We start from the raw sequence: 11,782 nt of genomic DNA on the forward strand, positions 1-11,782 counted from the left end.
GCTATAGCATAGCTCAGTGTTCTGGGTGACTCTACCCTTGCATAGGTAGTTTTCTTTCCTTCCTTCCTTCTTTCCTTCCTTTTCTTCTTTTCTCTTCTCTTCCCTCCCCTCCCTCCCTCTCTCCCTTTCTCCCTTTCTCCCTTCCCTTCCCTTCCCTTTCCTTTCAGTTCCATTCCTTTCCTCTTCATTTTTTCTTTCCTTCCTTCCTTCTCTTTCTTTCTTTCTCCCTTCCCCTCCCTTCCCTTCCCCTTTTCCTTCCTTCCTTCTGTCCTTCCTTCCTTCTTCCTCTCTTTCTTTCCTTTCTTTTTTGGTTGAGACAGGGTCATGATCTATCACTCAGGCTAGACTGTAGCGGCATGGTCATGGCTTGCTGCAACCTCAACCTTTCAGGCTCAAGCCATCCTCTCACCTCAGCCCCCAAGTAGCTGGGATTGCAGGTGTGCACCAGTACACTTGGCTAATTTTTAAATTTTTTGGAGAGATGGGGTCTCCCTGTGTTGCCCAGGCTGGCCTCAAACTCCTGGCCTCAAATTATCCTCCTGCCTCAGCTTCTCAAAGTGTTGGGATTACAGGTGTTAGCCACCTTGCCCAACCTTGCATTGATAGTTTTTTTAAAAGTTACTTAGCCTGGTGCAGTGGCTTGTGCCTGTAGTCCGAGCTTCTTGGGAAGCTAAGATGGGAGGATTGCTTGAGCCTAGGAGTTTGAGGCTGCAGTGTTCTCTGATCGTGCCACTGTACTCCAGCCTGGGCAACAGAGCAAGACCCCATCACTGGGGGAAGGGGGGAAATGTTATATACTATCTTCTTGTCTTAGGAATTTTTTTTTTTTTTTTTGAGGCGGAGTCTCGCACTGTCACCCAGGCTGGAGTGCAGTGGAGCGATCTCAGCACACTGCAAGTTCCACCTCCTGGGTTCATGCCATTCTCCTGCCTCAGCCTCCCGAGTAGTTGGGACTACAGGCACCCACCACCACGCCTGGCTAAATTTTTGTATTTTTAGTAGAGATGGGGTTTCACTGTGTCAGCCAGGATGATCTCGATCGCCTGACCTCAGGTGATCCGCCCGCCTTGGCCTCCCAAAGTGCTGGGATTCTAGGCATGAGCCACCGCGCCGGGTCATCTTAGGGACTTTTTAAAAACTTGTTCTATTAAGAAAGCAATACCTGCTTTTCTCCTCTTAAGGAGATGACATGCCCAGAGATGCTCAATTAATTGTTCTGAAGAGGGGCTGCGGCATGGGCTTATTTCTCCCTTCAGGAACCATTGTTCCAATGTATTTAACCTATAACTCTCCCTGACATGACTTTTCAGAAACACGTTTGGGCCCAAATCCATCTGCAAGCACAGATTCCAGTTCCTTTGCATCCAGTGGAAATTCAGAGCCTGCAAAACATTGGCAAGAGTGTCATTCTTTCTTTTCTCCTCTTCCAGAATCATCACCTATCTTTACTGGCAGATCACAGAGGGAAGGAAGATTATGATAAGGCTGCTCCATGAGCAGATCATTAATGTAAGTCTCCTTGGATCCCTCTGATGTCCGCCCTCACCCTTTTTAAACGCTGTATAAGGAACACTTTCAAACATCCTCCAAAATAAAGAGAATACTACAATGAACTCTCATATCCCTGCTCTCAGCCCTAACAACCATCAATCTTTTTATATTCTTATTTCATCTACACTTTCTCTTCCCAGCAAATCCCTTATTTTTATTCTTAGTATTTATTTATTTTAATAGTAATAATAATTATTATTATTTTGAGACAGAGTTTTGCTCTTGTTGCCCAGGCTGGAGTGCAGTGGCGCAATCTTGGCTCACTGCAACTTCTGCCTTCAGGGTTCAAGCGATTCTCCTGCCCCAACCTCCCAAGTAGCTGGAATTACAGGTGCCTGCCACCACGCACAGCTAATTTTTGAATTTTTAGTGGAGACAGGGTTTCACCATGTTGGCCAGGCTGGTCTCGAACTGCTGACCTCAGGTGATCCACCTGCCTCCCAAAGTGCTGGGATTACAGGCATGAGCCACCACACCCAGCCTTATTTTATTTTTTTAGAGGTGGGGGTCTTGCTATGTTGCCCTGGCTGGATTCAAATTCCTGGGCTTCTGCCTCAGCCTCCGGAGTAGCTAAGATTACAGGCAGGTGCCACTCCATCTGGCTCCTTGGATTATTTTAAAGCAAATCTTAGGGTTTATATTATTTTTTGTCTATTAAAACTTTTATATATCTCTATAAGATAAAGACTTTATTTATTTATTTATTTATTTATTTAGAGACAGAGTTTCACTCTTGTTGCCCAGGTTGGAGTGCAGTGGAGCGATCTTGGCTCACTGCAACCCCTGCCTCCCGGGTTCAAGCGATTCTTCTGCCTCAGCCTCCCGCATAGCTGGAATTACAGGCGCCCGCCACCACACCCGGCTAATTTTGTATTTTTAGTAGAGATGGAGTTTCTCCATGTTGGTCAGGCTGGTCTCAAACTTGCGACCTCATGTGATCTGCCTGCCTCGGCCTCCCGAAGTGCTGGGATTACAGGCGCGAGCCACCGCGCCCGGCCGAGATAAAGACTTTAAAAAAAACATAACTACAATATTATCATCACACTTAAAAAACTTACCAATAATTTATTATTATCATCTTATATCCAATGTTTACGTTTCCCCAATTGTCCCCTTAAGTGTCTTTTTATACTAGAACTGCACAAGTCAGGATCTGAAAAGGGGGTACATGTTGCATTTGGTTAATGTGCCCTTCTTTCTTTTTTCTTTTTTTTGAGACGGAATCTCACTGTGTCTCCCAGGCTGGAATGCAGTGGCATGATTTTGGCTCACTGCAACCTCTGCCTCCCGGGTTCAAGTGATTCTCCTGCCTCAGCCTCCTGAGTAGCTGGGATTACAGGTGTGTACCACCACGCCAGGCTAATTTTTGTATTTTTAGTAGAGACGGGGTTTCACCATGTTGACTAGGCTGGTCTGAAACTCCTGACCTCAAGTGATCCACCCACCTTGGCCTCCCAAAGTGCTGGGATTACAGGTGTGAGCCACCGCACCCAGCCGATATGCCTAACTTTCTTTTACTCTACAACCATTTACCACTTCCCCTCCCTACTTCCTCTTTTCTTTTTATTGTTAAAGAATGCAGGTCATCTGTTTCATATTTTCCATATCCTACAGATATCTTTTTTTTTGTTTTGACATGGAGTCTCGCTCTGGGGCACATGCCTATGGGGGATACTGGAAACCGTTTTTCCTGACTATTGGGATGTGGCATGTAAGTTGCTTCCAGCAGCCGACTTCTGGAGGCTACTTTCTCAAGCCTGTTAGGGGAATTGCTTTAAAGGAGAATACTACAGTGCAGGAAGGCTCTGGGGGATAATTTGGTTTTACTGTGAAATGTTTCTTTTCTTTCACCAAAAGATGGCAGCAACCTCTATGCAACTTCTAGGACCTACCTGCCTGAAAATCAAAGTTCTTCCCATCAATTGCTTTCTCAATTCCATACCATCATTCATTCATATTTTTCTTTCTTTCTGGTTTTGTTTTCCTTCTTGGTAGGAGGGCAAAGATAAAATGTTCCTGATAGAAAAATTGATCAAGCTGCAGGATATGGAGAAGAAAGCAAACCCCAGCTCACTTGTTCTGGAAAGGAGAGAGGTGGAGGTGAGGCTGGAGGCTGCCTTGGGGACCCCTGGGACACGAACTTGCTTCCATGTAAAAAGTGAATCAGAGAACTACAGACCAAGCTCTTGGGATCATGGAAGGGCCCTTCACTCTCTGTCTTAAGTATTTCTGTGGTTTTTACTTAAAAATAATATTCATGGCCGGGTGCAGTGGCTCACGCCTGTAATCCCAGCACTTTGGGAGGCCGAGGCAGGTGGATCACGAGGTCAGGGGTTTGAGACCAGCCTGGACAATATGGTGAAACCCTGTCTCTACTAAAAATACAAAAATTAGCTGGGCATGGCGGCACATGCCTGTAGCCCCAGCTACTTGGGAGGCTGAGGCAGAAGAATCACTTGAACCCAGGAGACGGAGGTTGCGGTGAGCCAAGATCGTGCCACTGCACTCCAGCCTGGGTGACAGAGTGACACTCTGTCTCAAAAAAAAAAAAAAAAAAAAGAAGAAGTAATATTCATTTATTCAGCACTTTTCATGCCTGTACTTTTTCTAGGTGCTGGGGTTACGGTGAACAAAACAAAGCCCCTGCCCTCATGGAACTTGCACGCTTGTTTTTCACAACCCCGATAATACAGAAGTAGATCCCACTGAGATGAAAAGGGCCCTGAAATCTCATCTCACTGTGAATACTTCAGTGTCTATTCTTGCAAATCTATTTCCCTAGGCATCTGCAAACATACCTGTATCTACCAACACTTTAATTTACTTGTTTATTACAAAAGTGAGGCTATATTATACAAATAGTATCATAACTTCCTTCCCCCGCAGCCCACCACTAAATACTACATCTTGAACGATGTTTAATTCTGTACATATTTGGATATTTGGGTTGTTTCTATGTTTTTAAATACTCAAAACAGTAGATGATGAAACATTTTGTTACAATTATTTTTTGGGTGTTTATAATCGCAGCTACTCTGAGGGAGGGGAGGACTGCTTGAGGCGAGGAGTTTAAGACCAACATAGCGAGACCCCATCCCTTAAAAAATTTTAGTAATTAGGCACGGTGGCATGCAACTGTAGCTTCAGCTACTCAGGAAGCTGAGGTGAGAGGATTGCTCAAACCCAGGAGTTTGAGGCTACAGTGAGCTATGATCCCACCACTGCACTCCAGCTTGGGAGGCAGAACAAGACCCTGTCTCTAAAAAAAATTACCCTGGGTGCAGTGGTTTCCTCCTGTAATCCCCAGCACTTTGGGAGGCCGAGGCAGGTATATCACTTGAGGTCAGGGGTTCGAGACCAGCCCAGCAAACATGGAGAAACCCATCTCTAGTAAAAATATAAAAAACAAAAACAAACAAACAAGAAAACTTAGCTGGGTGTTATGGTGCACATCTGTAATCCCAGCTACTTGGGAGGCTGAAGCACAGGAATCACTTGAACCCAGGAGGTGGAGATTGCAGTGAGCCAAGGTCGTGCCATTGCACTCCGGCCTGGACAACAGTGCAAGACTCCGTGTCCCAAAAAAAAAATTAAAAAGTTATTTTTTGTGAATATTTCTGCCACAAAGCATGTACATGACAATGTTAATAGATACTGCTATATCATTCCCTTAAAAAGATTTAATCAATTTCATTCTTACCAAGAGAATATAAAGATACATGAAACCCTGCTCTAATTCCAAAGCCTTGCTTGCTTCCTGAGTGTCCTGAAAATACAGATGAACAGTAAATCCACCTTAATGCAATTGCCACTCATGTTGGAAATTGTGATCTTGACAGAAGTGATTGACATGTAATTTACCATCTGTGCAAATTTATATTGTCAGCACAATTTAGGTAAGGGATCTAGAGGCCTAAAGGTAGATTCTCTGAAGGTAAGGACCACGTCTGTGCACTTGTCACCCCAGGTCCTAATTTATTACCTGGCATAATATGAATGCTCAGTGAATATCTGTGGAATGGCCAGGTGCGGTGGCTCACACCGGTAATCCCAGCACTTTGGGAGGCCGAGGTGGACAGATCACTTGAGGTCAGGAGTTCGAGACCAGCCTGACCAACATGGTGAAACCCTGTCTCTACTAAACATAAAAAAAAAAATTAGCCAGGCGTGGTGGCAGGCACCTATAATCCCAGCTACTCCAGAGGCTGAGGCGAGAAAATTGCTGGAACCCGAGAGGCGGAGGTTGCAGTGAGCCGAGATCACGCCATTCCACTCCAGTCTGGGAGACAAAGCAAGACTCTGTCAAAAAAAAAAAAAAAAAAAAAAAAAAAAAAAAAAAGAGTATCTGTGGAATGAATGAATGGAATCACTCTCCCTAAAAAACAAAACATGTTCAATATTTCTATGGCAGAGACTTGGCCTTAATCTGTCATCCCTTAATTTTAAAATGGTGGGGGGCTCACAAATTGTGCCAACTATGCAACAAGACCCAGAATCTGCATTCTTCCTCCTTGACGTGGCTGCTTGTTTTTTTCTTTTTCAGCAACAAGGCTCTTTGCATTTGGGGGAACGTGATGGCAGTCTTGGTGAGTAATTAAACTGGGACAGAATAAGACACATTTATTTCTGGTGAAATATCCTAAGACAAGTGTAAGAATTGCTCGTGTGTCCGTTACTTTTTCAGTTGCAAATTGGATCCAAACTGGCTTAAGCAAAATTCCAAGAATAATTCTTGCTTTAGGCCTCGCCTAACAATGTCACAATGTCACCAGAACCCGGTTTCTTTCAGTTCCGTTCTTACCCATGTTAGTTCCTTTTGCAATAGACTCTTCCTAATAAGTGCAAGACAGCTTTATCAACTTCTTGTATCTTCTCAGAGTCAGTCTGGTGGGAAAGACTGAGGGACCCAGGATTCTCATGGTGTTTCACAGGATCTGACTGGGTGATGTCCCCATCTATGAACCAATTGTTGTGGCTGCAAAAATGTGGCAGTTCCCTTGATCACATGATTTCATCTGTAGATACAGGTGGTGCAACCATGAAAACCATAGGGACCGAGAGTAGGGAAGGGTGACTTCCTAAAGAAAATCTTGGGCTGATGCCAGGAGAGCGAATTCTGGGCAGGAAACAAACAAGCAAACCCATTTTTTTTTTGAGATAGCATTCACTGATGACTTCCAGTGATGGGAGTTCAAGGGAAGGATTATAGGAACTAAAAGGAAGAGGCAAGGAAGGCATGAGAAGCTATGGAATCTTGAAGGCAAGTTGGTCTTTCCCTTGTAGAGATGGGGCAGAGTGTGCCTGTGTTAACTTCTCTTTCCTGTGTCAAACTAGACTTGCGATTTAGAAGATCAGTTCAAGAAGGTAATCCCAGGGCCTGATGACTGTTTTGGTAACCAGACACCAATCAAATAAGGAGAGGAGATGAAAATGGAATGATTTCTTCCATGCCACCTGTGCCTTTAGGAACTTCCCAGAAGAAAATCCAAGCCTTTAGCCAAGAGTGGAAACTGACTACCATGTAATTATCAAAGTAAAATTGGGCATTCCATGCTATTTTTAACACCTGGATTGCTGATTTTTCAAGACAAAATACTTGGGGTTTTCCAATAAAGATTGTTGTAATACTGAAACGAGCCTACAAAAACCTTGGAAGAGATAACTAGGGAATAATGTATATTATCTTCAAGAAATGTGTGCATGAATGATTGCTTCTTAGAAATCTCTCCTGCCAGACTTCCCAGACCTGGCAAAGGTTTAGAAACTGTTGCTAAGAAAAGTGGCCCATCCTGAATAAATATGTAATACTCCAGCAGGGATATGAAGCCTCTGAATTGTAGAACCTGCATTTATTTGTGACTTTGAACTAAAGACATCCCCCATGTCCCAAAGGTGGAATACAACCAGAGGTCTCATCTCTGAACTTTCTTGCGTACTGATTACATGAGTCTTTGGAGTCAGGGATGGAGGAGGTTCTGCCCCTATGAAGTGTTATACATGACCATCAAAGTCCTACGTCAAGCTAGCTTTGCACAGTGGCAGTACCGTAGCCAATGAGATTTATCCGAGACACGATTATTGCTAATTGGAAATTTTCCCAGTACCCCACTGTGATGACTTGAAATATAATCAGCGCTGGCAATTTTTGACAGTCTCTATGGAGACTGAATAAGAAAAAATAAAAGAAAAGAAATTAGCTGGGTGCGATGGCTTATGCCTGTAATCCCAGCACTTTGGGAGGCTGAGGCAAGCGGATCACTTAATGTCAGGAGTTCAAGACCAGCCTGACCAACATGCTGAAACCCTGTCTCTACTAAAAATAAAAAAACTAGCTGGGCGTGGTGGTGCATGCCTATAATCCCAGCTACTTGGGAGGCTGAGGCAGGAGAATTGCTTGAACCTGGGAGGCAGATGTTGCAGTGAGGCGAGATTGTACCACTGCACTCCAGCCTGGGCAACAGAGTGAGACTCTGTCTCAAAAAAATAAATAAATAAATAAATAAAGTAAATTAAAAGTCTTATTCAAACCAAATATGAAACTGGTGGTGATGTGTGGAATGTGTGTGTGCGCGCATATGTAATGAATACGTGTGTGTATAATGTTTTTGCAGGTTTGCCAAATGATTCACAAGCCACGTGGCTGTTCTTAACACTGAAGGGTCCAGCAGAAAGGTGCAACTACTCAGGGCAGAGGAGCCTCCTAAGAAATCACTCGCATAAAACCTAATTGGAACTGAATTTAGAAAGCAGTTAAGATACATTTGAAACACAAGCACCCAACCAGTGCTGTCATTCATTCCCTTTTTTTTATTTTTAAGAGATAAGGCTGGGCTGTGTTGCCAGGCTTGACTCAAACTCCTAGGTCAAGCAGTCCTCCCACTTCAGCCTGCCAAGTAGCTGGGACTACAGGCACACGCCACTGCCCTTGACCACGCACTTTTTCATTCACTTATTTTTTTCATTAATTCACTTCATTGGAGGAATTAATTTCTTTTGGTGTCATCTTTGGTAACAGTTGTATGTAGTGTTCATCCATCCATTCATTCAACAAATATGGACCAAATAGTGGTGAGCAAGATGGTGAACAATTCATGGTGCTGCCTGTCTAGCAGGTTTAGACATGAATTTAATTCTTAAGCAATAATTAATTACACTTGTAGTAGGTGCTCTGAAGAAGCACAGGAACTAAGGGAGACTTGTCTGTGGGGTCAGTTCAGGCAACCCATGGAAGTGATGTTGGAAGTGATTTTATTCCCCTTGGGGTCATCTTAGTGCTGTTTGTGCTTTTTTCTTTGCTTTTTTTTTTTTTTTTTTTTTTTGAGATGGAGTTGGAGCCTCCCTCTGTCTCCCAGGCTGGAGTGCAGTGGCGCAATCTCAGCTCACTGCAACCTCCCCCTCCTGGGTTCAAGTGATTCTCCTGCCTCAGCCTCCCGAGTAGCTGGGATTACGGGAGCGTGCCACCAGGTCCGGCTAATTTTTGTATTTTTAGTAGAAACGGGGTTTCGCCATGTTGGCCGGGCTGGTGTCGAACTCCTAACCTCAGGTGATCCGCTCGCTTCAGCCTCCCAAAGTGTTGGGATTACAGGCGTGAGCCACTGCGCCCGACCGCTGCTTGGGCTTCTACAATGAAATCTGAACTCTCTCTGAAAGCATCACTTTTGCTCATTCACCAGATGCTAAGTGCTTCCATCTGGAATGCTTCTCCCTTCACCTCCATCCCTTGTCTCCACTTCAGTGCAGCCCTGCTTCTTTTGGAGGGGTACATGCAGTGGCTAGTGGCTCATGCCTGTAACCCCCACACTTTGGGAGGCTGAGGTGGGCGGATCACCTGAGGTCAGGAGTTCGAGACCAGCCTGGCCAATATGGTAAGTCCTCATCTCTACTAAAAATACAAAAATTAGCTGGGTGTGGTGGCGTGCGCCTGTAATCCCAGCTACTCAGGAGGCTGAGGCACAAGAACTGCTTGAACCCAGGAGGTGGAGGTTGCAGTGAGCTGAGATCGCACCACTGCAGTTCAGCCTGGGTGACAGAGTGAGACTGTCTCAAAAAATAAAGAAAAAAACTACTGTACATGGAAAGCATTTTAAACAGTCTAGGATATGGTAGGCAGTCAATAAATGTTAATTAGCAAGGATTTTACATGCACTCTTTCATTTAATCACCACCACCGCAAGAATACTACCCCTATTTTACAGATAAATTAAGTAACTTACCCAAGGTCATACAGCTGGTAAGTTGCTGAACAGGAATGCAGACTTGGCTTTCTCTGATTCCAAATCCTGTTATTAACCCTATACTAAGCCTTCCAAGGAAGTGCTTAATAGGAGTTATTAATACCTTATTTCATCATTCAAATTCTCCACCTTTTGAGGCCCTGACCATCTTAGCATAGGACCTAAATCCTTAATTTGGCCTGGCTCAATCAAAGGCAAAATGGATTTGGGATAAAGATCAAGAGACAAGAGATCTCATGGCTCTCTAGAGATCTTCCCACAACACAAAGGGATATTATTATTATTATGAAATTTTTAGAGATTGGAGTCAAACTCAGTCGCCCAGGCTGTAGTGCAGTGGCACGATCCTAGCTCACTGCAGCCTCAACCTGCTAGGCTCCAGTGATCCTCCCATCTCAGCCCCTATTTGTAAATTTTTTGTAGAGATGGGGTCTCACCATGTTGCCCAGGCTAGTGTTGAACTCCTGGCTTTAAGCAGTCCTCCCGCCTTCGCTTCCCAAAGTGACAGGATTACAGGCATGAGTCACCATGCCTGGCCAAGGGATATTATTAACTCCATACTGCCCCCAAGAGAAATCCTTCCCTGCCAGTTGCTGTGTACCCTCAGAAGTTACCCCAGGGCTGAATTCAGTTGACAGAGGTATCTTTTTTTTTTTTTTTTGAGACAGAGTCTTGCTCTCTGGCCTAGGCTGGAGTGCAGTGGTGCAATCTTGGTTCACTGCAACCTCTTGACTCCTGGGTTCAAGCAATTCTCCTTGCTTCAGCCTCCTGAATAGCTGGGATTGCAGGCATGTGCCACCATGCCCAGCTAATGTTTGTATTTTTAGTAGAGACGGGGTTTCCCCATCATGGCCAGGCTGGTCTCGAACTCCTGGCCTCAAGTGATCCACCCGCCTCAGCCTCCCAAAGTGCCGGGATTACAGGTATGAGCCATTGCTCCTGGCCTAATGTATCTTCTTTGGTCACTTTTTCCTCCCTCTTTCACTCTAGTCATAACATGGCATGGAAGTACATGCAGTTTAGACATTTGTTCCACTCAATGAACAAATCTTTGTTGTTCATTTTAAAATTCAAGAAAATTTTTTTGCAAATGCTGATTCAAAACGTACCAAGCCCCATCTATCATGCCTATGCCAATACAATCTGTCACAAAAAAGTTTGCTTCTCATTGTCACATAGCTGTGGAGACTGGTGGCCTTCTAAAATCACTGTCCGGCTGCTGCCAAGTGTGAGGCCAGCAACCCACGGCAGGGATGCAGGAGGGAAGCCATGGCTAAGCTGTGGGCCTGGACATAGGCCACAGATGGGGTTGAAAGATGAGAAGGGGTAAGCTAGAGGAGACAGACGGCGTTGCCATTAAAAAAAATTCAACTTCATTTTAATGTTGCTACTTAAGTTCACAATAAAATCCCTGGAAGTTCAAACTGGAAAGAGCAGTCGGGGTCATGGGCTTAACAATATAAAGGCAGATTCAGTGAGGGGTAAGGGTAGTGGCTCTGGGGGCAGACTGACCTAGATTTGCATGTCAGTTGTACCAAACTCAAGACACCTTGGGTAAGTGGTTTTATGAAGTACCTCAGTTCTTCTTCAGTAGATAGAGTGCTAACACCTCCATAAGACTTTTGTATGGATTGAGTAAGATAATGCAGGTTAAACCACTTGTATAGTTTCTGGCTAACTGTAAACAAGAAGTTCTAGAAGTTCTAGTTATCTTTTTTTTTTTTTTTTTAAGAGTCAGGTTCTCACTGTGTCACCAAGGTTGTAGTGCCGTGGTGTAATCATGGCTCATTGCAGCCTTGAACTTCTGGGCTCAAGTGATCCTCCCACCTCAACCTCCTGAATAGCTGGGAATACAGGCATGCACCACCATGCCTAATTTTTTAGAGATGGGGTCTTGCTATGTTGCCCAGTCTGGCCTCAAGTAATCCTCCTGCCTCAGCTTTCTGAATTGCTGGGATTATTGGCATGAGCCACTGTGCCCAGCTAAGCTGTGACTT

General features: G+C 44.5%; 1 protein-coding gene and 1 non-coding gene across 4 annotated transcripts in view; both read left to right on the plus strand.

The window, feature by feature from the left end:
• The window catches only part of TMC5 (transmembrane channel like 5), an 89,865-nt gene extending 82,681 nt beyond the window's left edge, over positions 1–7,184 (plus strand). For all 3 annotated transcript variants that reach the window (XM_024241443.3, XM_063717656.1, XM_024241446.3), the window contains 4 exons: positions 1,431–1,509; positions 3,547–3,651; positions 6,095–6,137; positions 6,886–7,184. In XM_024241443.3, coding sequence (XP_024097211.2) covers positions 1,431–1,509; positions 3,547–3,651; positions 6,095–6,137; positions 6,886–6,932 — 274 coding nt within the window. In that variant the 3' untranslated portion in view covers positions 6,933–7,184. The remainder of the gene's footprint in view (positions 1–1,430; positions 1,510–3,546; positions 3,652–6,094; positions 6,138–6,885) is intronic.
• Positions 7,185–7,575: 391 nt separating this feature from the next.
• Positions 7,576–7,715, plus strand: LOC112131398 (U4 spliceosomal RNA). The gene has a single exon (XR_002913481.1). It is a non-coding gene; the product is annotated as a U4 spliceosomal RNA (small nuclear RNA).
• Positions 7,716–11,782: the final 4,067 nt, after the last annotated feature.

This window comes from Pongo abelii, chromosome 18, assembly GCF_028885655.2.
Source record: "Pongo abelii isolate AG06213 chromosome 18, NHGRI_mPonAbe1-v2.0_pri, whole genome shotgun sequence".
Lineage (NCBI taxonomy): Eukaryota > Metazoa > Chordata > Mammalia > Primates > Hominidae > Pongo > Pongo abelii.